A 25,956-nucleotide genomic window follows, 5' to 3' on the forward strand; every position below is an offset into this window, starting at 1 on the left:
TTTTAGAACACCTACTCATTCAAGGGTTTTTCTATATTTTTACTATTTTCTACATTGTAGAATAATAGTGAAGACATCAGAACTATGAAATAACACATATGGAATCATGTAGTAACGAAAAAAGTGTTAAACAAATCAAAATGTATTTTATATTTGAGATTCTTTAAATAGCCACCCTTTGCCTTGATGACAGCTTTGCACACTCTTGGCATTCTCTCAACCAGCTTCATGAGGTAGTCACCTGGAATGCATTTCAATTAACAGGTGTGTCTTCTTAAAAGTTCATTTGTGGAATTGATGTCCTTCTTAATCCATTTGAGCCAATCAGTTGTGTTGTGACAAGGTCGGGGGTTATACAGAAGAAATTCCTATTTGTCCATATTATGGCAAGAACAGCTCAAATATGCAAAGGGAAATGACAGTCCATCTTTACTTGAAGACATGAAGGTCAGTCAATATGGAACATTTCAAGAACTTTTAAAGTTTCTTCAAGTGCAGTCGCAAAAACCATCAACCATTCATCATATGATGAAACTGGCTCTCATGAAGACCGCCACAGGAGTGGAAGACCCAGAGTTACCTCTGTTGCAGAGGATAAGTTAATTCGAGTTAACAGCCTTAGAAATTGCAGCCCAAATAAAGGCTTCACAGAGTTCAAGTAACAGACACATCTCAGCATCACCTGTTCAGAGGAGACTGTGTGAATCAGGCCTTCGTGGTCGAATTGCTGCAAAGAAACCACTACTAAAGGACAACAATAGGAAGAAGAGACTTGCATGGGCCAAGAAACACGAGCAATGGACATTAGACCGGTGGAAATTTGTCCTTGGGCTCCAACCGCCGTGTCTTTGTGAGACGTGGTGTGGGCAAACGGATGATCTCTGAGTGTGTATTTCCCACCGTAAAGCATGGAGAAGGAGGTGTTATGGTGTGGGGGTGCTTTGCTGGTGATACTGTCCGTGATTTGTTTAGAATTGAAGGCACACTTAACGATCATGGCTACCACAGCATTCTGCAGCAATACGCCATCCCATCTGGTTTGGGCTTAGTGGGACTATAATTGTTTTTCAAGAGGACAATGACCCAAAACACACCTCCAGGATGTGTAAGGGCTATTTTACCAAGAAGGAGACTGATGGAGTGCTGCATCAGATGACCTGGCCTCCACAATCCCCTGACCTCAACCAAATTGTTACGATCTACTAGGTGTGGTGGGTGGAATCAGGCGCAGAGAGCAGGGTTCAGTCGTTTTCCTCAGATTTATTCCCCAGCGCAACAAAAACAGTCACGCCAACACACAGGGCGTAAATACGTTGCTAGTCCAAAACAACAACAGGACTAAACAGTCCGGAGAACAAATACAAGAATAAATCACACCAACAAAACACAGATTAACAAAAACAAGCCCGCACAAATACCCAGTGGGCCTAGTGCCCCTAAATACCCTACAAACAAATCCTAATACAAAACAGGTGTACCCAATTAACCAATAACCCAAAACAAACGGAAAGGGAATCGATGGCAGCTAATAGGCCGGCGACGACGACCGCCGAGCACCGCCCGAACAGGAAGAGGCACCATCCTCGGCGAGGTTCGTGACAGTACCCCCCCCCTGACGCGCGGCTCCCGCAGCGCGCCGACCCCGGCCTCGAGGACGACCCGGAGGACGAGGCGCAGGGCGATCCGGGTGGAGGCGATGGAAATCCCTCAAGAGGGAAGGATCTAAAATGTCCCTCCCCGGTACCCAGCACCTCTCCTCCGGACCGTACCCCTCCCAGTCCACGAGGTACTGCAGGCCCCTCACCCGGCGTCTCGAGTCCAGAATAGCTCGTACTGTGTACGCCGGGGACCCCTCGATGTCCAGAGGGGGTGGAGGGACCTCCGGTACCTCACCGTCTTGTAGGGGACCAGCTACCACCGGCCTGAGGAGAGACACATGAAACGAGGGGTTAATACGATAATAAGAGGGAAGTTGCAATCTATAACACACCTCGTTTATCCTCCTCAGGACTTTAAATGGCCCCACACACTGCGGCCCCAGCTTCCGGCAGGGCAGGCGGAGGGACAGGTTTCGGGTCGAGAGCCAGACCCTGTCCCCTGGTGCGAACACCGGGGCCTCACTGCGGTGGCGGTCAGCGTCTCTCTTCTGCCGTTCACTGGCCTGCCTGAGAGAATCCTGGACTGCCCGCCAGGTCTCTCTAGAGCGCTGTACCCACTCCTCCACCACAGGAGCCTCGGTCTGACTCTGATGCCACGGAGCCAGGACCGGCTGGTAACCCAGTACACATTCGAATGGCGACATATTCGTGGACGAATGCCGAAGAGAATTCTGGGCTAACTCTGCCCATGGGACGTACCTTGCCCATTCTCCTGGCCGGTCCTGGCAATACGACCTCAGAAACCTGCCCACTTCCTGGTTTACTCTCTCCACCTGCCCATTACTTTCGGGGTGATAACCAGAGGTAAGGCTGACCGAGATCCCCAGACGCTCCATAAACGCCTTCCAAACCCGAGATGTGAACTGGGGACCCCGATCGGAGACGATATCCTCTGGGACCCCATAGTGCCGGAAGACGTGGGTAAAAAGAGCCTCTGCAGTCTGCAGGGCCGTAGGGAGACCAGGCAATGGAAGGAGACGGCAGGACTTAGAGAACCGATCCACAACGACCAGAACGGTAGTGTTCCCCTGAGAAGGGGGAAGATCAGTAAGGAAATCTACCGAGAGATGGGACCATGGCCGTTGTGGAACCGGGAGGGGCTGTAACTTCCCTCTAGGAAGGTGCCTAGGAGCCTTACTCTGGGCGCATACCGAACAGGAAGAGACATAGAGCCTCACATCCCTAGCTAAGGTGGGCCACCAGTATTTCCCTCTAAGACCCCGCACTGTCCTATCGATCCCCGGATGACCCGCAGACGGTAGTGTGTGAGCCCACCGAATCAACTTATCACGGACACCAAGCGGTACGTAACTTCTGCCAGTCGGACACTGTGCAGGCGCAGGTTCAACCCTCAACGCCCGCTCGATGTCCGCGTCCACCTCCCATACCACTGGGGCCACCAGCCGAGAAGCAGGAAGGATGGGAGTGGGTTCGATAGACCGGTCCTCGGTGTCATAGAGACGGGACAGTGCGTCGGCCTTAGTGTTGAGGGAACCTGGTCTGTAAGAGATCGTAAATCTAAAACGTGTAAAGAACATGGCCCACCTAGCCTGGCGCGGATTCAGTCTCCTCGCTGCACGAATATACTCCAGATTACGGTGATCAGTCCAGATGAGAAAAGGGTGTTTAGCCCCCTCTAGCCAGTGTCTCCACACCTTCAGGGCCTTTACCATAGCTAGTAACTCCCGGTCCCCCACATCATAGTTCCGCTCTGCCGGACCCAGCTTCTTAGAAAAGAAAGCGCAGGGACGGAGCTTCGGTGGCGTACCCGAGCGCTGAGACAGCACGGCTCCAACCCCAGCCTCGGACGCATCCACCTCCACTATGAATGCTAACGAAGGGTCCGGATGCGCCAACACGGGAGCCCCAGTGAACAGTGCCTTCAACTGGTTGAAGGCTCCATCAGCCTCTGCTGACCACCGCAAACTCACCGGCCCTCCCTTCAGCAGTGAGGTAATGGGCGCCGCTACTTGGCCAAAACCCCGGATAAACCTCCGGTAGTTATTGGCAAACCCTAAAAACCGCTGCACCTCCTTTACCGTGGTCGGAGTCGGCCAATTACGCACGGCGTTAACGTGGTCACACTCCATCATCATCCCCGAGCTGGAAATGCGATAACCCAAGAAGGAAACGGCTGGTTTGGAGAACACACATTTCTCAGCCTTGACGTATAGGTCATGCTCCAGCAGTCGCCCAAGAACCTTGCGCACCAGGGAAACATGCGCGGCACGTGTGGCAGAATAAATCAAGATGTCATCAATATAGACTACCACACCCTGCCCGTGCAAGTCCCTGAGAATCTCATCTACAAAGGATTGAAAGACGGCTGGAGCATTTTTCAACCCATACGGCATGACGAGGTACTCATAGTGGCCTGATGTGGTACTAAACGCTGTTTTCCACTCGTCTCCTCCCCGAATACGCACCAGATTATACGCGCTCCTGAGGTCCAGTTTTGTGAAGAAACGCGCTCCGTGGAATGATTCCACCGCCGTAGCGATGAGAGGTAGCGGATAACTAAAACCCACTGTGATCGAATTGAGACCTCGATAATCAATGCACGGACGCAGACCTCCCTCCTTTTTCCTCACAAAAAAGAAACTCGAGGAGACGGGTGACATGGAGGGCCGAATGTACCCCTGTCTCAGAGCTTCCGTGACATATGTTTCCATAGCCAGCGTCTCCTCCTGTGACAGTGGGTACACATGACTCCGGGGAAGTGCAGCGTTCTCCAGGAGGTTTATCACGCAATCCCACCGTCGATGGGGTGGTAATTTGGTCGCTTTCCTCTTACTAAAAGCGATAGCCAAATCGGCATATTCGGGGGGAATGCGCACGGTGGAAACCTGGTCTGGACTCTCCACCGTCGTGGCACCGATGGAAACTCCTAAACACCTCTCTGAACACTCGTCTGACCACCCCTTAAGAGCCCCCTGTTTCCAGGAAATAAGGGGATTGTGAATAGCCAGCCAGGGAACCCCCAACACCACCGGAAACCCAGGTGAATCAATAAGGTAGAAACTGATCATCTCCCTATGATTCCCCTGCGTTACCATGTCCAGCGGAATCGTGGCCTCCCTGACCAGCCCTGACCCTAGCGGTCGGCTATCTAAGGAGTGCACAGGGACAGGTGGGTCTATCTGCACTAACGGAATACCCAATTTACGGGCGAGTCCACGATCCATAAAACTCACAGCTGCGCCTGAATCGACTAGCGCCTTATGCTGAAGAGAGGGGAAAAATGCAGGGAAAAAATTTTACAAAAACATGTGACCAACAGGGAGCTCTGGGTGAGTTTGGTGCTTACTCACCTGGGGTGGCCGAGGAGCGCTCTGCCGACAATCTCGACTCCCAGAGGGACTCCTCCAACACCGATCCGAAGTGTGTCCTCTCCGTCCACAATAGGAGCAGGAGGAGCCCCCTCTGATCCCCCTAGATGCAGCTCCTCCCAACTCCATCGGAGTGGGAGTGGGAGAGCTGGACGGTGGAATTAACAGGACCCCTTCTGAACGCCCGCGGGCAGCTAGCAGGTTGTCCAATCGAATAGACATGTCTATTAGTTCATCCAGGGAGAGAGTTGTGTCCCTGCAAGCCAGCTCCCGGCGGACGTCCTCCCGGAGACTACACCGGTAATGGTCCATCAGGGCCCTGTCATTCCACCCAGCACCAGCAGCCAGGGTCCTAAACTCCAACGCGAAGTCCTGCGCGCTCCTCGCCTCCTGTCTGAGGTGGAACAGTCGCTCACCCGCCGCTTTACCCTCTGGTGGATGATCGAACACTGCTCGGAAACGGCGGGTGAACTCCAGGTAGTTGTCCCGAGCCGAGTCTGGACTGTTCCAGACTGCGTTAGCCCAGTCCAGGGCCCTGCCCGTTAAACAGGAGACGAGGAGGCTCACACTCTCCTCACCCGAGGGAGCCGGACGCACGGTAGCCAGGTAGAGCTCCAGCTGGAGCAAAAATCCCTGGCACCCAGCAGCCGCTCCATCGTACTCCCTCGGGGGGGAGAGACGTAGTGCGCCGGACCCAGAGGACGATGTAGGTGGAGTAGGTGGTGTCGGGAGTGGGGGAGCTGGGGTAGATGTCGGGAGACCACTCCTCTCCCATCGTTCCATCCTCTCCATCATCTGGTCCATCGCGGTACCAATCCGATGGAGGACAGCTGTATGGTGATGAACGCGCTCCTCCATAGTGGGGAGAGGAGTGGTCGCTGCTCCTGCTGACTCCATTTCAAAACAGGTGTACCCAATTAACCAATAACCCAAAACAAACGGAAAGGGAATCGATGGCAGCTAATAGGCCGGCGACGACGACCGCCGAGCACCGCCCGAACAGGAAGAGGCACCATCCTCGGCGAGGTTCGTGACACAAATTGAGATGGTTTGGGATGAGTTGGACCGCAGAGTGAAGTGAAAGCAGCCAACAAGTGCTCAGCATATGTGGGAACTCCTTCAAGAATGTTGGAAAAGCATTCCAGGTGAAGCTGGTTGAGAGAATGCCAAAGTGTACAAAGCTGTCATCAAGGCAAAGGGTGGCTACTTTGAAGACTCTCAAATACAGTATAGCACTTAGTTTAACACTTTTTTGCTTACTACATGATTCCATATGTGTTATTTCATAGTTTTTATGTCTTCACTATTATTCTACAATGTAGACAATATTAAAAATAAAGAAAAACTCTGTAAAGAGTAGGTGTTCTAAAACTTTTGACCGGTCGTGTATGTATTTAAAATGACAAATTAAATCAAACAATCCAAACTGTGCAGCTGCCAATTGATGAACGGAAAGAGAGATCTGTTACAAAACACCAAAAGGATTAATGGCATTCTGAGATTGTCTAGCTTTGATACTGGGTGAACCTACAAGGTCAGGAGGGGTGTATACTGAACAAAAATATAAACTCAACATGTAAAGTGTCCCATGTTTCATGAGCTGAAATAAAAGATCCCAGAAATGTCCTATACATACAAGCGTATTTCTCTTAAATTTTGTGCACACATTTGATTACATCCCTGTTAGTGAGCATTTCTCCTTTGCCAAGATAATCTATCCACCTGACAGGTGTGGCATATCAAAAAGCTGATTAAACGACATGATCATTACACAGTTTCACCTTGTGCTGGGGACAATAAAAGGCCAATCTAAAATGTGCAGTTTTGTACACAACACAAGGCCATAGATGCCTCAAGTTTTGATGGGGGTGCAATTGTAATTCTGACTGCAGGAATATCCACCAGAGCTGTTGCCAGAGAATAGAATGTTAATTGCTCTACCATAAGCCGCCTCCAATGTTGTTTTAGAGAATTTGGCAGTATGTCCAACCGGACTAAAAAACGCAGACCACGTGTAGCCATGCCAGCCCAGGACCTCCACATCCGGCTTCTTCTCCTGTGGGATCCTTTGAGACCAGCCACCCGGACAACTGATGAAACTGAGGAGTATTTCTGTCTGTAATAAAGCCCTTTTGTGGTGGAACACTTATTCTGATTGGCTGGGCCTGGCTCCCCAGTGGGTAGGCCTATGTCCTCCCAGGCCCACCCATGGCTTCGCCCCTGCCCATTTACATAGTGTATTTATTGTGGTGTTGAAATCGCAAACCATGATATTGAAGTGCCCAAAGTCGACATGTTTTGTTTATTGGTTGTGTGGTGCATTGGCACAGAAACCTGTTGGTGGAAAATTTGTTGCATATATTTTATAGAATTTTAAATATGGCATAAAAATGCAGAAAATCTGATTTCCTCCTAGCTGATCATTGTCTGCAGCCGGCTCTGATCGTACAGGCAGGGAGAGTGAGCTCGTCTGTGGTGGTCGGCGATTCCTCGCCCGTAGCCCTGTGTTGACTGTGCCAGAAAAGCATGCTGAAGTGGCAAAGTCAATATCCACGTTTATAAACACATGGTCACTACAGTTATTATTTATGGACGTAAACATTATTTTTAATTGATTCTATGGAGGGAGAAGGATGTTCAATTTATTTTACCATACAAGGAGAGCGTCATGAAAATATTTTTTACTTTGGGGAGGGGGCTGCATTTTAATTTTATGACACCTTGAGTTGGACCAGCCCCTCCCCACCAGTACATTTCGATCTGTCCCTAGAGAATTCTATGCTCACGCCTACTAAGGCCAACTTTGAATGGTTGATATTCCACTATTATACCTGTATGTGCTGTGTGTGGAATAGCCTGGGGATGACGTTACACCTTGATGAAAGCCCCCAACCTAAAGACATTGAAATTGTCTTTTTTCTTCAGTAAACAAACACGCACACAACAAAAACGAGCCATAGGGCGCGGTGCTGGGCCCAGTCAGGTTTTTGACACATTCACCCACTTCCCAGCTGAAAGATCAGCCACAAACTGTTGGCACCATTGTAACAGGTTGTAATCAAGCTCTGGTCTCCTTCATGGGATCAGAAGAGGAATACCTGATGTGGTAGTCTCAGGTTGGACTGCTCCAAATCAACTTGGTTGACACACATATACGCACACAAATGCAAGCTTTGTAGGTCCTTCAACCGATTAGCCTACCTCTCATAGCCTACAGTAACCTGTGGATCATGAGAACCTTGAGGTGTGGAAGACTGCTTCAGCAGAACGTTAATAACATATTTATTAGCACTATGTAGTGTCCTGTAATACTTAGTTTTTAGTGAGACACCTTCGGTCATTCATAACACATCCATGAAGACTATATCACATGATGCTGTACTTAATTTAAAGTCAGACCGCTTTGGTCATTCATAGCACATACATAAAGGCTTAACGATCTAAACACAAATGTATTAACACTTAGGTAATTATCACTAACTGCTAAAACAAATAAACATAACAATTTAAATCATCCATTTCCTTTTATTTGTACATTTATCAAACAATACAAATACATGAAGTTTCAAAAAGTCCAGCAATACAATGACATTGAACATTACACAGGGCTGTGAAGAGTGCAGCTTGTCCCTGAGCTGGTGGATGAATGGATCTTGCCTCTCTTCCCACTGGAGGTACTGCATGTTGGTTCCAATCTTAAAAGTAACATCAAAGAAAGTTAGGAAATGCCTTTGTTATACCATCTGGATAAGGGCATTTCTATGCTGCACCAGAAAATCTAAATGGGAAAATGGTCAACATTGCTGTATGTAGGGAGATTTGTATTTAGCTGAGCCTGCATTTCGGCTAACTAGCAATTGCTGTGTAGTCACCTAAATCATTTCAGATAACGATTGAGGTAGCTACAATGTGTAATCTAACTCAACACTTAACTAATACAGACTCATTTAAATTACAATAAATAATGGTTAACTTGTGTTTCGCTGTCCAGTGACAGCACAAGTGGGGTATTTAATTTGCCAACTCAACACAGGATCAGGATCTCGTCAGCAACATGCAATTTTAAAAGAAATTCAAAATAAAAGTCCCCACATAATAGTAGAAAAGTATCAATAACTGTGTATTTTATTTATATTTTATTTAACCAGATAAGTCAGTTAAGAACAAATTCTTATTTACAATGATGGCCTACCCCGGCCAAACCCGGAAGACGCTGTGTGCCGTCCTATGGAACTCCCAAACATGGCCGGATGTGATACAGCCTGGAATTGAACCAGGGACTGTAGTGACGCCTCTTGCACTGAGATGCAGTGTCTTAGACCGCTGCGCCACTCGGGCACCCGTGAGCCCTTTTCCGTCTGGCCACTCTACCATAAAGGCCTAATTGGTGGAGTGCTGCAGAGATGGTTGTCCGTCTGGAAGGTTCTCCCATCCACGCAGAGGAATTCTAGAGCTCTGTCAGAGTGACCATCGGGTTGTTGGTCACCTCCCCAACTCCCCCAATTTCTCAGTTTGGCCAGGCGGTCAGCTCTAGGAAGAGTCTTTGTGGTTCCAAACTTCTTCATTTTAAGAATGATGGAGGCCACTGTGCTCTTGGGGACCTTCAATGCTGCATAAATGTTTTGGTAACCTTCCCCAGATCTGTTCCTCGACACAATCCTGTCTCAGAGCTCTACGGACAATTCCTTTGACCTCACGATTTGGTTTTTGCTCTGACATGCACTGTCAACTGTGGGACCTAATATAGACAGGTGTGTGCCTTTCCAAATCATGTCCAATCAATTGAATTTACCACAGGTGGACTTCAATCAAGTTGTAGAAATATCTCTAGGACAATCTATGGAAACAGGATGCACGTGAGCTCAATTTTGAGTCTCATAGCAAAGTTCTGAATACTGAAGGTATTTCTGTTTTTTATTTGTAATAAATGTGCAAAAATGTCTAAAAAACAGTTTTCAGTTTGTTATTAAGGGGTATTGTGTGTAGATTGCAAAACATTGTTTTATTTAATCCATTTTAGAATAAGGCTGTCACGTAACACAATTTGGAAAAAGTCTAGGGGTCTGAATACTTTCCGGACACTATATAACGTTTAGCAGACACCTTTATCCAAAGCTACTTACAGTAATTTGTACTTTTTTATTAGGATCCCCATTAACTAATGCTGTAACACTAGCTAATCTTCCAATTAATAAGACATTACAAACAACCACTAACATTCAACAAGTAGACAATACAGACAGTTCAAATACCTGACAGGAAACACATTTAACATCCAGTTGATGCTTTCCATTTCCTGTCCAGTCATATGGTCTATCGCGTTAGATGTTCTTTTCTTTTTTTCTTGAAGGTGGATTTACTTTTTGCCTGAGAAATATGGATTGGTAAAGAGTCATGCATGAATACATTTCTACGTATGGGTGATCCCAGGAATCAAACCCAATATCCTGGCGTTGCAATGCTCTACCAAGATGCTTAGTGAGGCCTCAATTTAATAGGACTAATAAGGCCTTTATTAAGAGGTGCCACCCTTTATAATACACAGGTGTGTCATATTTGACATATTGGGTTATGTCACATTTGACATCAGTGGTTATGTCACAGTTATGCCACATTTATTAACCTTTTATAAAGAATGACATAGTTACAGAAGATTTGTAACACATTTATGTAGTGTTTATGAAGCCTTTATAAGCTGAACGTCATTTAAAGTAGGACCAAGTGAATAAAGACATGTCCATCTGTGCATCCTGTGTGACTTCTAGGAAGATTTTAACACACTTAAACCCAACATTTCTCCAAGTTTTCACCATCATTGTGACATTTGAGACCCCTGACTCTCTAACCAATGAATTGTACAAACGGTTTCCAGTTTGTGAGTGTGTGATATGACAGTTTATTTCAACATTTACACAGACAACATTTTATAAACAATAACAGCTATGTTGACACTGCCATCTTCATCCGAGCTTTGCTGTTGGAAAACCACTACAGCAGGGGTATTCAATTCTTACCCTATGAGGTCCGGAGCCGGGTGGTTTTCTACCTGATAATTAATTGCACCCACCTGGTGTTCCAGGTCTAAATGGGCTCCCGAGTGGCACAGTGGTCTAAGGCACTGCATCTCAGTGCTTGAGGCATCACTACAGACACCCAGGCTGTATCACTGCCGGCTGTGATTGAGAGTTCCATAGGGTGTGGTAGGTGTAGGACGTCATTGTAAATAATATTTTTTTCTTAACTGACTTGTCTGGTTAAATTTTACAAATCGCCCCTGATTAGAAGGGAACAATGAGTAAATATGCAGTGGAGCTGGCTTCGAGGTCCAAAGCTGAGTTTGAAGGCACTACAGTATCCGACTTTCTGCTGTTGCACTGACCGACTTTCGTCTACAGTCGGCTTCGTTGGGTTTACCGCTCTCACACACTCATTGATTCTTCACATAAGGAATGAATGGTGTCACGTGATCGATGACTTTGCCCATTCATACAGCCATTGGTGAGGGCCCAGACCCCCTTGAAAACACAACAGAGAAATACACCGCATTATTTCACATTTAAAATCATTCTGAATAATGAAATGACAGACTTTGTATTAAGGTGCGTTAAAAAGCCATTATGCACTGTTAAGCACGGCAAAATAATAGCCAATATTATTAATTTATAATAAATATCGAAATTATGCATGGAAATAAACGGATGCGTTTCACGACCAGCTACTTTTAGAAAACGCATTTCAACATCACATGCAAACATTTAAGATTTAAAGGACTAAAACCAAATCCAGTCCGTATTTTTCATGCGCTCTTCAGAGTTCCTCTAAACTCCGTGTTTTTTCCCCAATCTGTGCTCAAAGTTAAGCTGCAGTTTCCATGGCTGACCATGGTTTGGTGCTGTTGGCCCGCTCTGTCTGCTCAACCCAGGCTGTGCAGTGCTCCCAGCGGGATCAGAGCGCTCCCCCGCCGGGACCCTACTCTCACATCCTCCTGCTGGGACACAGCTACATTTCCAGCCAAGCCTGGCTTTATTATGTGTGTCTGCGCTGCAGCCCCGCCAGTAGTCGGATCGGGAGGCGGAGGGAAGACCAGAGTCAGGACAAAGAAAAGGGGAGAAAGAGGCTAGCGACCGCAAACATTTCACTGGGTATATGAATGAAATTACAAAGGGAGATATTTGAACAAATCCCCAATGGAGAAAATGCTGGGCAAGGTTGCATTGCCCATGTCACCTTCTGAAAAATAACGGACGGACGGAGGAGGGAGGTTCGGTGTTCGCAAGATCAGGGAGAACGACTTAGTTCCGAGAACAACCTCAAGAAGCACAGGAGGAAAAATAAAACATGTAAAGCTTGTTTGAACATAAATCTAGAATTGTGTAGTCAGGTAATCACATTATTTGGACGTAGTGGCTGGCACCTTTCTAACTGCTGATCAGGTGTTACCGCATCGCACGCCTGTCATTTGGCTTTGGCTGTCTCTTGAAACTCTACGGATAAAGTCGCGCTGTCGCCAACGAACATAAAAGGAACAAAAGATACATACTGTCGCTACGGACCCAGAGAGAAAGACAAGTTGTTCCGTCAATTCTACAGGTTGAGTCCAGTTGAAGAAGTTAAATTGCTGGAGTATCCGGGCAATGCGCCTCTCCACAGCTCTTAATTGCACCTACCTAATTTTAACAGGATTATAGGCTACTATCAGAGTCTGAAGTTGCCGCATTGCAACAGGCAAAGAAGTGAAAAACGCCAGCTAAAGTATCCATCTGTATGACTGTATTCGCAAAGCATTAGAGATCTACACGAGAAGAAAATACTATCAGCCCAGAGATGTCTAGACGAAAACAGGCTAAACCGCGTTCCGTAAAAGGTAAGTGTTTTGACATTTTATTTTATGGAGAGACTGGAGACATACTCACGAGTAGACGCATAACCAATAATAATATTTCATGGCATCATTTGCCGAATACTGTGAAATTCAAAGATTTAAATATAGTTTTAAATGTTGTCTTTATTATATATATTTTGCCAAACAAAGCCTGAGCAACTTAAAGTAAAATAAATCATAGAAAATGTACCTGGTCTATCATAGACTACTCTCTGTACTGTTACAATAGTCACTCAGGCGTTCCCTGGTCAGCTAATTACTTAATCGATTGTAAAATGGGACCACATTCAATACCCGACTAGACTACACCGTGTTTGTTTCATTAGCTACTGCTCACCAGTATTGTTGATGTGTGCGTAATTATTGTCACCCGTGCCACGTGACCCGTTTGCTGCCAATGCATGCCCACATCTTGCACATGTTGTTTTCCCATCACCGTGATAAATGCATGGGCACATTGGTTTGTGTTTTACTTGATAGACCATTTTCTTGGTGACCCGTATTTTCTAGTAAAAGTTCATTTGGGCATTTGGCTCGTTTTGCCTCTGGCTGCGTTTACACAGGCAGCCCAAATATGTTTTTTTTTGCCCAACATTGGCAAAAGATCTGATCTGAATGGTCAATTATTGGCAAAATATCCGAATTGAGCTGTCTGTGTAAACACAGCCTATGGAAACCAGATGGGCAATGGGGTGGCCATGTGGTCCAGAATTATTAGGTTACCCCTCCCCCAATTAGTCATTTTGTTCTATCTAATTGATGGCAACGATATGCAATGGTTATGGTGGAAGGATTATAAGGCCTACATTGTTTAAATTATTATATGTTTTAATGCATGCACTCTGTAAATGTAGTGACTGGTTCACCAAGACTAATGGCAAGTTGAAGCTGTGTTGATGACCACAGTGGCTGGTCTGGTTCTGAGTCACCAGAGCTTGATGTCATGACCTCTCAGGATGCCTGTGTAAACGCAGCCAGAGGCAAAATGAGCCAAATGCCCAAATTAACTTTTATTAGAAAATACGGGTCACTTTATAATCTGTCTGTACTAAGGATCCACTGTTTCAAAGCATGAAAAAAAAGATAATGTAAGCTGAATGTGGGGAAAGAGATCACTTGATTATTTTAACAATTTCTTAAATTGATGAAGTACAATGATTACAAGTACATATTCCACGTCTGAAAGTAATCCTAATTTCCCTGCAGGGTAAAGAAGGCTAGTCTTTGTACTGTTTTGTATCCTAAGTGTGTTGAGCAGCTTCAGCTTGTGGCTTTGAATAAACAAAGCTTTTGCTTAGTCAGTGATGCACAGCAGCTCTATGTGTAACTAAGATGTGTTCTGTTGCTATCACCCCACAACACCTTTCCCACGGCCTGGCATGTTCTCAAATTATGAGTGAGCAGCAGAGTGGTTCAAGGCATTCACCGGGGATTATTCGTGTGTTTCATGTCCCGTTGTCTCTCACTTGCTCGCTCACTCAACTCCAAAGAGTGCCTGTCGATGCCAAAGCAGAAACAACACATTGAGAATCATATTTATTCCTAGTTTGCTACACACAGACAGTCAGACGTCCAAGATGAAAAAAGGATTGTGGAAACCACCAATCCTTGTTATTATCAGTGGTTTTTGTTGGGGGGATTTTCTATCCTAATTGTAGATGGCTAATTGAGGTTGTGTCAATATCTATGATTGGCTATTTTACTAATGGGGAGGGATGGAGGAAAGAGGGGAGCGAGCGCTTCTTATCAAAATATTATTTATCCCCATTAATCCCTTTTTAATGTGTGTCTTTGCGTAGAGTGCCTTGCCGGGGCATTTCTGTTTCATATCTCCCCCATCCCCATGAGTATTTCATGCATTATGTAGTGATAATTACACATTAATAAATCCTCTTCATTTACAGGACATTAAGCGGGAATGAGTGCAGATGACAGGAAGGGAGGGAGAGAGCACTTATTTATTTTCCACAATGTTGTTTATAGTCAATCAAATCAAATTGGACCTTTAACCTGTGATGTGGGAGAAAGAGATGCTGGAACAAGGCTTGTCTAGGACTAGCTGAGAGAGTAGGGATCCAAGGCTAAAGGCATAATTTCCACTCCACCTCCCTTGTGCTTTTCCACCTCATTCCACATCAAATTCCACCAGTACTACTCTGTTTTCACAAGCTATCAATTCAACATTTTTCTAAATTGCAGTGACATTTAAAAAAAATCTTAATCCATTGATAGCTTCACCTGGCCAAGACTTTAATGGCTGTCTCCCCTGGATTCGGTAGTTTAGATATTATTTTGTGTGTCCATTTTATGTTGACATAATAGTACTTAAATGTTGCAGTTGAGTTATGTCTCAATCTACATTATGGTTAGATTGTTAAATTACTTGTACACCTTTGTAGTAACAGTTAAATTACCTAAGTAACAACATTGTATTAACATGTGACATTGCACTTCAGTAATTGCAATTACATTTTATAGCAATAGTTGAGAGTTTATAATTATACAAGAAGAAAAAGGACTTATTTTATTGCATAGTTTGTAATAGCAAAAAGCTAAAGTCCATTACTATGAAATTACAAAGCAATTGACCACAATGTAACAAAGATGTTGGTAGTCAAATATACAGAATAAAAATATAAACGCAACATGTAAAGTGTTGGTCCCATGTTTCATGAGCTGAAATAAAACATCCCAGAAATGTTCCAGGTCCTCACAAGTGGCACAGCAGTCTAAGGCACTGCATCCCAGTGCTAGAGGCGTCACTACAGACCAGGGTTTGATCCCGGGCTGTATCACAACCAGCAGTGATCTGGAGTCCCATAGGGTGGCGCACAATTGGCCCAGCGTCGTCCGGGTTAGGGGTGGGTTTGGCCGGGGGGGCTTTACTTGGCTCATCGCGCTCTAGCGACTCCTTGTCCGTTTGGCGGGTCATGTTTTGGAGGACTCATGACTCAAACTTTACCTCCCGATCCCGTTGGGGAGTTGCAGCAATGAGACAAGATCAAAATTAGGGAGAAAAAGTTCCATACGCACAAAAACCTTATTTCTCTCAAACTTTGTGCACAAATTTGTTTACATCCCTGTTAGTGAGCATTTCTCCTTTACCAAGATTATCCATTGACCTGACAGGTGTGGGATATCAAGAAGATGATTAAACAGCATGATCATTACACAGATGCACCTTGTGCTGGCATTGTCACACAACACAATGCCACAGATGTCTCAAAGTTTTGAGGGAGTGTGCAATTGGCATGCTGACTGCTGGAATGTCCACCAGAACTGTTGCTAGAAAATGTAATGTTAATTTCTCTACCATAAGTTGCCTCGATTGTCATTTTAGAGAATTTGGTAGTACGTTCAACCGGCCTCACCACCGCAGACCATGTGTATAGCGTTGTGTGGTCGAGCAGTTTGCTGATATCAACATTGTGAACAGAGTGCCCCATGGTGGTGGGGTTATGGTATGGACAGGCATAAGCTACGGATAATGAACACTATTGCATTTTATCAATGGCAATTTGAATGCACAGAGATACCATGTTGAGATCCTGAGGCCCATTGTCGTGCCATTCATCCACCGTCATCACCTCACGTTTCAGCATGATAATGCTGGCCCCATGTCGCAAGGATCTGTACACAATTCCTTGAAGCTGAAAATGTCCCAGTTATTCCATGGCTTGCATACTCACCAGACATGCCACCCATTGAGCATATATGGGATGCTCTGGATCAACGTGTACGACAGCGTGTTCCAGTTCCCGCCAATATTCAGCTACTTTGAAGAGAACTGGGACAACATTCTTTAAGTCACGATCAACAGCCTGATCAACTCTATGTGAAAGAGATGTGTCGCGCTGCATGAGGCAAATAGTGGTCACGTCAGATACTGACTGATTTTCTGATCCATGCCCCTACCTTGATCTGTGACCAACAGATGCATATCTGTATTCCCAGTCATGTGACATCCATAGATTAGGGCCTAAGTAATTTATTTAAATTGACTGGTTTCCTCATATGAATTCTTTCAGTAAAATCTTTGAAATTGTTGCATGTGTGTAAATATTTGTATTAATTATAATTACAGTGTTAATAATACACAGGTTAGCATCTTATTGCAAGTATTACTGCTGTATATTTTGTTTTGGGTTGATGTAGTTTAGTTTTTATGTGTGCATGAAGCCTATCCCTGACATCCCTCTACCCTCTCTCTGCTGTCCTGAGACCATATGTTTTCAACATTCAATTGCTCTTTTATTGTCACCTAGGTTTTTGGCAGCATAGCCAAAGTTTCATTGGTCAATAGGCTGTTCTAAAACAGTGACGTGAATTACCACAGGACTGATTGAGTGTCGAGAGCCTGCTCCCCTGTCTTTATTCTGTGTGTGTGTGCGCACGTGCGTGTGTGTCTATGTGTAAGACAGGGAATAATACATAGTCTGGTCTGTCACTTTCACATTATGATATTATCATTGTGTGTTCTGTTAACTGGCAGCAGGCATACATGTAATGTATTTTACCATTAATTGTTGCAATTTGTAAGTATAGAAGACTGTTGACCTGTGTTATTGGTAGGTGAACCTCAAAATAGATTTTTCTAAGCCTTTGTAAAATGTTCATTGACTGCACAGCAGGGAGAGCAATTTTGTCTAGTACTTTGTATTTTGATATGACAAAAAAAGTAATTGGTCATTGTTCAGCCACAGCGGTAGTCTTTTTTTTATAGAGCCTATTAGTTTGCCCAATATTATATGCATTTTGCACTTTTTCAGGAGGAGAAAGGGGATATTTTTAAAGGTACAGTGCACTCTACTTATAAGAGTCCTAGATATAGGAAATTTAATTAACCTGCTTATAGTGGTCCAATATTTACAATAAACTTTGCTTGAGAATCAATCGCTTATTATCCTTACTTCCTTCCTGTAATGTAGTGTAGTCTTGCTCTACAGCAGACCCTACTGGTGTGGAGATGTGCGCGTGCCCAGTTAGGGTGAGCTCCCTTGTGGCCAGTGTGTCTGCCAATGACAATTCCTTATCAGCAGCCTGCCTGCTAGTGTGTATGGAAGGATCTGTCTTAATGGACGGGCTCAGTCGTAGGCTGTGCCATTGTACCGGCTTAGCATCAGGGTTTATCAGCACTCTGGACTTACTGGGCCGGAACCGCCGCCGGCTCAGGACCCTCTCCGCTCTGTGCTTCCTTTCTAAAGAGCCAGCAACGCCAGGGTGACTTCTGTTATTAATTCTGTTTGTGTGGTTGGTTCCTGCTCCTCTGCTCCCCCCGACCCCCTCTACCCCTGGCCTGCCAACCACAGCTCCCCCACCAGTACCTCCCTGTGGAGTCTGTCCTCTCTGAGTTCCCTCGCTCTGAAACTCTGATTGTGCTGCTGCAGTGGGCGGATTAAAATGTGTTGGAACAATGCGTTCAGAAATATTTTTTTCAAATCTTCTCCTTCCTGTGCAAATTGTGTGTACAGGACCAGGGCATCACAACGGCCAATTCTCTCTACACTATAAGCCAAATGTGAGATTAGATATGATTTCATATTTTGCTTAATGTAGTGAGCTGTTCTTTATTGTGCAATGTTAACCTGAGGACATTTGGAATGGCCCACCTGTTGTTTGATGTTGAACCAGGCTGATCTGTGGCAGACACCCAGAGTTAACCAGCCTAAACGCCTGAGCACGGTGCAGGCTCCGTAAATGGGATATGTCAAGCGCAGCCCTTTGTAAGCCAGTGAGTATGTGAGTGTAGTAATGGGTTTTGTGTGTAAATGTCAGTGCAGTGTCTCCAATGTGTAGAGAGGGCTGTGACCCAGCTCTGCTCTGACCTCAGAGAGAGAGAAGGCCAAAACCATGAACCTTCTGGAGGGTAGCTGCAAGAGCCAGATCAGCACTAGCAGAAAACTGCTGTTTGTCTGATCCAACAGTGTAGGCAGAGGTCTTCATGTTCAGTTTTTCTTCCTATTTTGTCTCCTCCTCCTTTCATCCATTCCCATCTTCCTCACCTTGCTTCCCCGCTGCTCTCCTCTTTCCTCAGTCTGGTCTCAGAGCATGTTGTATAATTCTGCAAGTAAATCCGAGATACTCCATTTAGTATGATATGTTACGTTTCGTATGGTATGTTTTCATTTGTGAATGTCCATCACACATTTCGTATGATATGTTACGAATTACAATTCATATCATATGTTCCAAATTTGCAAAACGTACAATATGTTACGAATTTGCAAAAACATATATGTTACAAATTCTAGCTAGGTGGCTAACGTTAGCTAGCTCACTAATGTTAGCTAGGCTAGGAGTTAGGGTTAAGTTTATGGTTAGCGGAACGATTAGTTAAAAGGGTTAAGGTTAGGGTGAGGTGAAGGGTTATCTAACATGCTAAGTAGTTGGGCAGTAGCTAAAAAGTAGTAAGGAGTTGAAAAGTTGCTAATTAGCTAAAATGTTAAAGTTGTGCGTGATTAGGTTCGAACTCGCAACCTTTGGGTTGCTAGATGTTTGCGTTATATGTGCACACATCCATCCCAACCTTTAGTTTTTGCCTTAATTAACAATCTGTCTTATGTAACCATACAAAATGTAGCATATCATACTAAATGGTGTTTCTCGGATTTACGTACAGAATAACATGAAATGCTCTGAGACCAGGTTGCTCTCCTTGGCCCTCCCTGATGTCAGTGAGGCTGTGTTCATGCTGCTTTCTCTAGGCAGCTGCTCCTCGACCCCACGGTGTCTCCGTAGGCTGTACATTAAACATAAGCAAAGGGGGCAATTAAGCACCTTCACCACACCTGGCTGATGCATATATTTATCGGGCAGCCTCCCCCTCGGAAGGCTCCTCGTCCCAGCTCTGATGATTAAAGGGTGGTTGTTGGGGAGGGGGGAGGAGAGGAGGAGGCCTGATGCTGAAGTCTAATGAAGAGCTTTGGTCCTGTGTTGACCCCTGCAGCCTGCCTTGAACTCTGGCCAGGGGGAGCTAGGCCTCCTGCTGGCCAGGCCCTTGCTCCTCCATCCTGTCTGAATCCGGACTGGTTCCAGGGCGTCTTCCAGGCTAGTTTGGGTCTCAAAGAGCTGCAGGAGCAGGTATCTGGAACAGTCCTGGGTCAGAGATGGGAGACTGACTGTGCCCACGCACGCACCAGGAAAAATCCTCCAATAGCTTCCTTCGGCTCAACCTATTGATTCCACTGTGCCTGAAAACTTTCCCCTGAAAAACACACTGAGTTAAAAACATATAGAAATTACTCCAATGGATTGAGTGCCTTTGGCTGTGTGTATATATTAGCTGTGTTGGGTTGTTAAGTAGCTCTTTGAATCATTGAACATAAAGTACATTTAGGAAGAAGACAAAACAGAACAGCATTTCATAGTCTAGTCTTTTCAATGTTTTTCAGTGGTCCAAAATATATATTGGTCCTGCTGCTTGGACTTTTAAGACAATGCTACCTGCTTGCATCCCCCAGCATGACAATGCTTGCTTCCACCATACCATGGACTTTGTTATTGTATAACCTGAAGTCATGGTTAAAAGGCTGTTGAACGAGTTTTCTTTGTCTTTTGAGCTTTAATAGAATTTACAAATGAGATTTGTGTTTTGAGAAAAGTGCTGCTCTGTGTTTTGCAGTATAGTGCTGTGATACAGCTTCTCATTAATCACAGTAAGAACCTTCTTTCTCTGTGTTTTGCAGTATAGTGCTGTGATATATATTCTCATTCATCACAGTAAGAACCTTCTTTCTCTGTGTTTTGCAGTATAGTGCTGTGATACAGCTTCTCATTAATCACAGTAAGAACCTTCTTCCTCTGTGTTTTGCAGTATAGTGCTGTGATACAGCTTCTCATTAATCACAGTAAGAACCTTCTTTCTCTGTGTTTTGCAGTATAGTGCTGTGATATAGCTTCTCATTCATCACAGTAAGAACCTTCTTTCTCTGTGTTTTGCAGTATAGTGCTGTGATACAGCTTCTCATTAATCACAGTAAGAACCTTCTTCCTTTGTGTTTTGCAGTATAGTGCTGTGATACAGCTTCTCATTAATCACAGTAAGAACCTTCTTCCTCTGTGTTTTGCAGTATAGTGCTGTGATACAGCTTCTCATTAATCACAGTAAGAACCTTCTTTCTCTGTGTTTTGCAGTATAGTGCTGTGATACAGCTTCTCATTAATCACAGTAAGAACCTTCTTCCTCTGTGTTTTGCAGTATAGTGCTGTGATACAGCTTCTCATTAATCACAGTAAGAACCTTCTTCCTCTGTGTTTTGCAGTATAGTGCTGTGATATAGCTTCTCATTAATCACAGTAAGAACCTTCTTTCTCTGTGTTTTGCAGTATAGTGCTGTGATACAGCTTCTCATTAATCACAGTAAGAACCTTCTTCCTCTGTGTTTTGCAGTATAGTGCTGTGATATAGCTTCTCATTAATCACAGTAAGAACCTTCTTCCTCTGTGTTTTGCAGTATAGTGCTGTGATACAGCTTATCTTCATCCCCACTTGAAACCTCGCACCACATAAAACTTTTAAGCTCAGACAGAATTATCCCTTATTGTATGGCCCTCCTTCATGCTGGCCTCTGTGAATGCCTAGTCCTTGATGTTAGTCAAGGACTCGTGTTTTTCTTATTTCTTTTCATTCAGTTCCTCTGTCAGAAGGCGAGAACCCCTTACAGAGCCCAGAAGAATTCACCTTGCAAACAGCAGGGTGAGGAGCGGGAAAGAAACAAGTCGCTCTTGATTTCACAAGTTGCTCTCAATTTCACAAATCAATTGTAAATGACATTTACATCTGATATGTTTTCATTTCCCTATTACAGTCTTGTCTATGGTGCATTCTCACTTAACACACATGCATTGTTGAATGGTGAGCTACTTACAGATTGTGTTCCCATGAGAGAAAGAGAGCGATGGTGGAAAGGTTCACTCTCTCTCTTTCCCTCCCCCACAATGTCACCCTCCTTTCTCACACATTTTCTAACAGTAATGTTACATGAGAAATATTGAAAGTCAAATTAAATGATCAAAATGACGGTCTCGAAACATAGTGGGTGTGTGTGAATGGATGTGTTGATGGCCGGAAACAGGGAGGGCTTGAGTCCATATGTTTATGTGTGAAGATGAGGATGAGGCCTCTGCTCACAGCTCCAAGTCACAGCTCTTTGTTATTCTATCTCCAAGGCCATGAGTGACGGCAGGTCAGTTAAGGATAAGAAGTGGGTGGGAGAATGGGGTGCAGATGTGTGTGAGAGAGGTATCCAGGGGAGAGCTAGAGATGTTTGTGTTTAATAGGGCATGTTTAGTTGTAGTCTAATGTTGATTGAGCCAACCACGCAGCATCTATGAAGAGATGGCTCTTTAGCACTGTGCACTGGAACCATCTATCTGAGAATGTGCCACTCTGGGGCTGGCTTTGTATTGTCAGTGTCTCAGAGGCTTTTGAGTCCATCACTCAGACTACACAAAGGTGTGTGAAGGAAGGAGTCAAAAGAGGAGAACATTCTAAAATCTGTTTTTTCTTGCTTGTTTTTCTTTCCCCTAATAAATGCTTAATGTCACCATCAAACAGGGGCTAAGAGATGGAGTGAGAGTCTGCAGAAAGAGACTAGGAGATAGCCGAGTGAGAGGACTGGGCTGTGGACTGTGGGCCCTGTGTGTTGGTTGATGGATCTTTGCTTTAAAAATGTAGAGTCTAGGCCTGTCTCAGCCTGCGGGTCCAGCCGTGTTGATGGGCAGTCCAGGGACCATCCTCTCCTCTTCCCAAAACATATAGTACCAGTCTAAAGTTTGGACACACCTACACATTCAAGGGTTTTTCTTTATTTTTTAAAACTATTTTCTACATTGTAGACTAATAGTGAAGACATCAGAACTATGAAATAACACATATGCAATCATGTAGTAACGAAAAAAGTGTTAAACAAATCAAAATATATTTTATGTTTGAGGTTTTTCAAAGTAGCCACCCTTTGCCTTGATGACAGCTTTGCACACTCTTGGCATTCTCTCAACCAGCTTCACCTGGAATGCTTTTCCAACATTCTTGAAGGAGTTCCCACATATGCTGTGCACTTGTTGGCTGCTTTTCCTTCACTCTGCAGTTCAACTCCTCCCAATCCATCTCAATTGTCAGGTGATTGTGGAGGCCAAGTCATCTGATGTAGCACTCCATCACTCTCCTTTTGGTCAAATAGCCCTTACTTGCTTTGCTGTGGCAATCCTCATGAGAGCCATTTTCATCATAGCGCTTGATGTTTTTTTCGACTGAAATTTTCCGTTTTGACTGACCTTCATGTCTTAAAGTAATGATGGACTGCCGTTTCTCTTTGCTTATTTGTGCTGTTCTTGCCATAATATGGACTTGGTCTTTTACCAAATAGGGCCATCTTCTGTATACCACCCCTACCTTGTCACAACACAACTGATTGGCTCAAATGCATTAAGCAGAAAATAAATTCCACAAATGTACTTTTAACAAGGCACACCTGTTAATTGAAATGCATTCAAGGTGACTACCTCGTGAAGCTGGTTGAGAGAATGCTACTGAAGAGTAGTAGTTGGTAGTTATTAGGGTTTTGCATAGTTTCATGCACCTTTACCTCAACTTCACCTGTAAGCCTTTCCCTTTCTATGCATGGGCTATCTGGCTATACTTAGTGGCAGTGATTGAGGAGACTAGTGTTGGTGAACGTTGAATGTGTTTGTGTTTTGGGATAAGAGGAACCTTCCCATGCCACACCAAGCATGCAGACCGGCAGCAGGCTGTGTGAGGAGTGTGAGGCGACGGGTCTCAGAAGGAGCGTGACTGCAGAGTTAATCTGTCCTCCAGTGATATGAGCGCCACAAAGCTCTTCCAGAAAGGGGCCTGCTGTAATGCCTAATCAAGTCTGTATCAAACTAAATAATGCCTTAGCGTGAAATTGGAATCTCAAGTCAAAAAGCACTCCCCAGCCTGTACTACAGGATAAGGCAATTAAGGGTCCCCATTCTGCCTCTCTCTCCCAAGCAGCCCCGGGTCCTCTGTGAGTCTGATGCCATTGTCATTGTGTGTTTCTGTGTGTGTGTATGCATCTCGGGGTCGGTGAATGTGTGTATCTCCCTAAGTACGTGTGTCTGTCTCTCTGCATGTCTGTGTTTCTCTGCATGTCTGTGTTTTTCTACATGTATGTATGTCTCTGCATGTCTGTGTGTCTCTGTGTGTCTGTTTCCCTCTACATATGTGCATATGTCTCTCTGTGTGAATTTCTCTCCCTGTCTCTGTGCATGTCTTTGAGTGTCGTCTGTCTCTCTGTCTGTAGGTGCAGCTGAGCAGTAGGGTACAGTATTGTTTGGTGTTGGTGTAACTCTGTGCAGCACATCTATTCCTGGAGGGTCTCATGAGGGTCTCTAATCCAGAGAGGCCTTCCTCCTCCTCCTCCTCCTCCTCCTAGGTCACCAGTCAAATGCTGCCTTTTTGGATGGGGAGCTAGTGGGGGTGCAGGGACAGAATTCTCTCTTTCTTTGTCCCGTCCCCTTCTAACGGCATCATAGTGTAGCGTTTGGAACGTGAATACTTCGTCGCTCCCCCAGTGGGTTCTGTTGTGAACCCGTGTCGCATTCAATGACAGCGGGAGGCAGCCCTTGTGATTTAATCATGTCTGCTTTTGTCTTCACACGTTTTCCTATTCCTTCTTTCTACACCCCTCTCCCTCCCTCCTTCATTCTCTCTTCCTCTCTCTCTGGTGTTTTATGTACATGCTGGAGGTATATTGAAACCATTTCACCCTCTGCTCTGACAGTTGAGAAAATAAACACATTTGAAGATCGAGAGGCCCTTTAATCTTCTCCGTTGCCTGCTCCCTAACATGACGGAGACGTGTTTGTGTGAGTGCATGTCAGGGTGCCTGTGTGTGTGTGTGTGTGTGTGTGTGTGTGTGTGTGTGTGTGTGTGTGTGTGTGTGTGTGTGTGTGTGTGTGTGTGTGTGTGTGTGTGTGTGTGTGTGTGTGTGTGTGTGTGTGTAAATATAAAGTTGAGTGTGGCTCTCTTGGTGTTGAGAGGTGGATTTGTTGTCGGCTGATAAGCTCTTGGCGCTGTGTCTAAGGAGAAGTGTGTGGATTCCTTAGCTGCCTGAGACAAAGATGGTGCAGGCAGGCGCAGAGGGTACAGAATCAAAAGGAAGGGGGAGAGTTGACGCTGCAACCAGGGCTTTCCTCAGGAAACGCCTGCTGGCGAGAAGAGCGAGAAACACGTCACAGCATAGCCAGGAGTGTGACATGTGTAGAAAGGGAATGTGTGTGTGTGTGAAAATAAATACACAGGACCTATCCTGTGAGTGGAAACAACAGAATGGGCCTATCTAAAGGAAACCGTCTTCCATTTCCCTTTGGCCCTTTTCTCCCTTCCACTGAGTCACCAGTATCCCAGCTCTCACGTGACCGTGGTTTCAGACCCTGTACTAACAGAGCGTGTTTAGTGCACTTGTGTGTTTGTCTCTGTTTGAACCAGTGAACAGAGTGATCAGAGCCTTCCACACCTGACACCGCTCAGCTCTCCTGAGAGACCAGCCAGGTGGATCCTGTCCTGCTGTGGAACTCTGCTTTGTGGAGGAGTGTAGTAGGCATTCTGCTCCACCATTGACTCTCTCTGAGAAGAAAAGTTATAGGCCTGTAATCTGGCAATTTGTGTCTTGGGTTGGTTCTGCCAGTGCTCCTCTAGTTGTAGAGCTGGGCCTAAGGCAGAGTCTTGGCGTGGGTGCTGCTGCTTGCGTGCTCCAGGCAAGAGAGAGAAAGTGAGTGAGTGATCAAGCCAGGGAGACGGCCTGCTCTTCACAGAGCTCTGCTTGGCTCCAACTAGCCAGGTTCTCCCCAGGGCATCAGCCAAGACCTGCCTGAGGAAACAGAACCTAAAACCCCACAACCGCTGCTAGTAGCCATCCACCCACACTTCCATCCTCAGCTCTTCCACCCCTATCCTCGCTTCCTCTCTCTCTACAGCTCTTTCCATTCTTGCTTGTCCTTCAGTTCTCTGGCATTCTCCAGCCTCTAGACCCATAAACCCTTGCTCCTGTAGAGAGGGGGTGTAGGGGTACGAGAGGGGGGGGGGGCTAGTGGGGGGTAGGGG

General features: G+C 45.3%; 1 protein-coding gene across 2 annotated transcripts in view; it reads left to right on the forward strand.

Moving 5' to 3' along the window:
- The first annotated feature begins 12,043 nt into the window (after positions 1-12,043).
- The window catches only part of LOC139393127 (zinc finger protein 423), a 153,575-nt gene continuing 139,662 nt past the window's right edge, over positions 12,044-25,956 (forward strand). For both annotated transcript variants that reach the window (XM_071141535.1, XM_071141622.1), the window contains exon 1: positions 12,044-12,851. In XM_071141535.1, the coding sequence (XP_070997636.1) occupies positions 12,812-12,851 (40 nt within the window). In that variant the 5' untranslated portion in view covers positions 12,044-12,811. The remainder of the gene's footprint in view (positions 12,852-25,956) is intronic.

The sequence above is a fragment of the Oncorhynchus clarkii genome, chromosome 1 (genome assembly GCF_045791955.1).
Source record: "Oncorhynchus clarkii lewisi isolate Uvic-CL-2024 chromosome 1, UVic_Ocla_1.0, whole genome shotgun sequence".
NCBI classification, from domain to species: domain Eukaryota; kingdom Metazoa; phylum Chordata; class Actinopteri; order Salmoniformes; family Salmonidae; genus Oncorhynchus; species Oncorhynchus clarkii.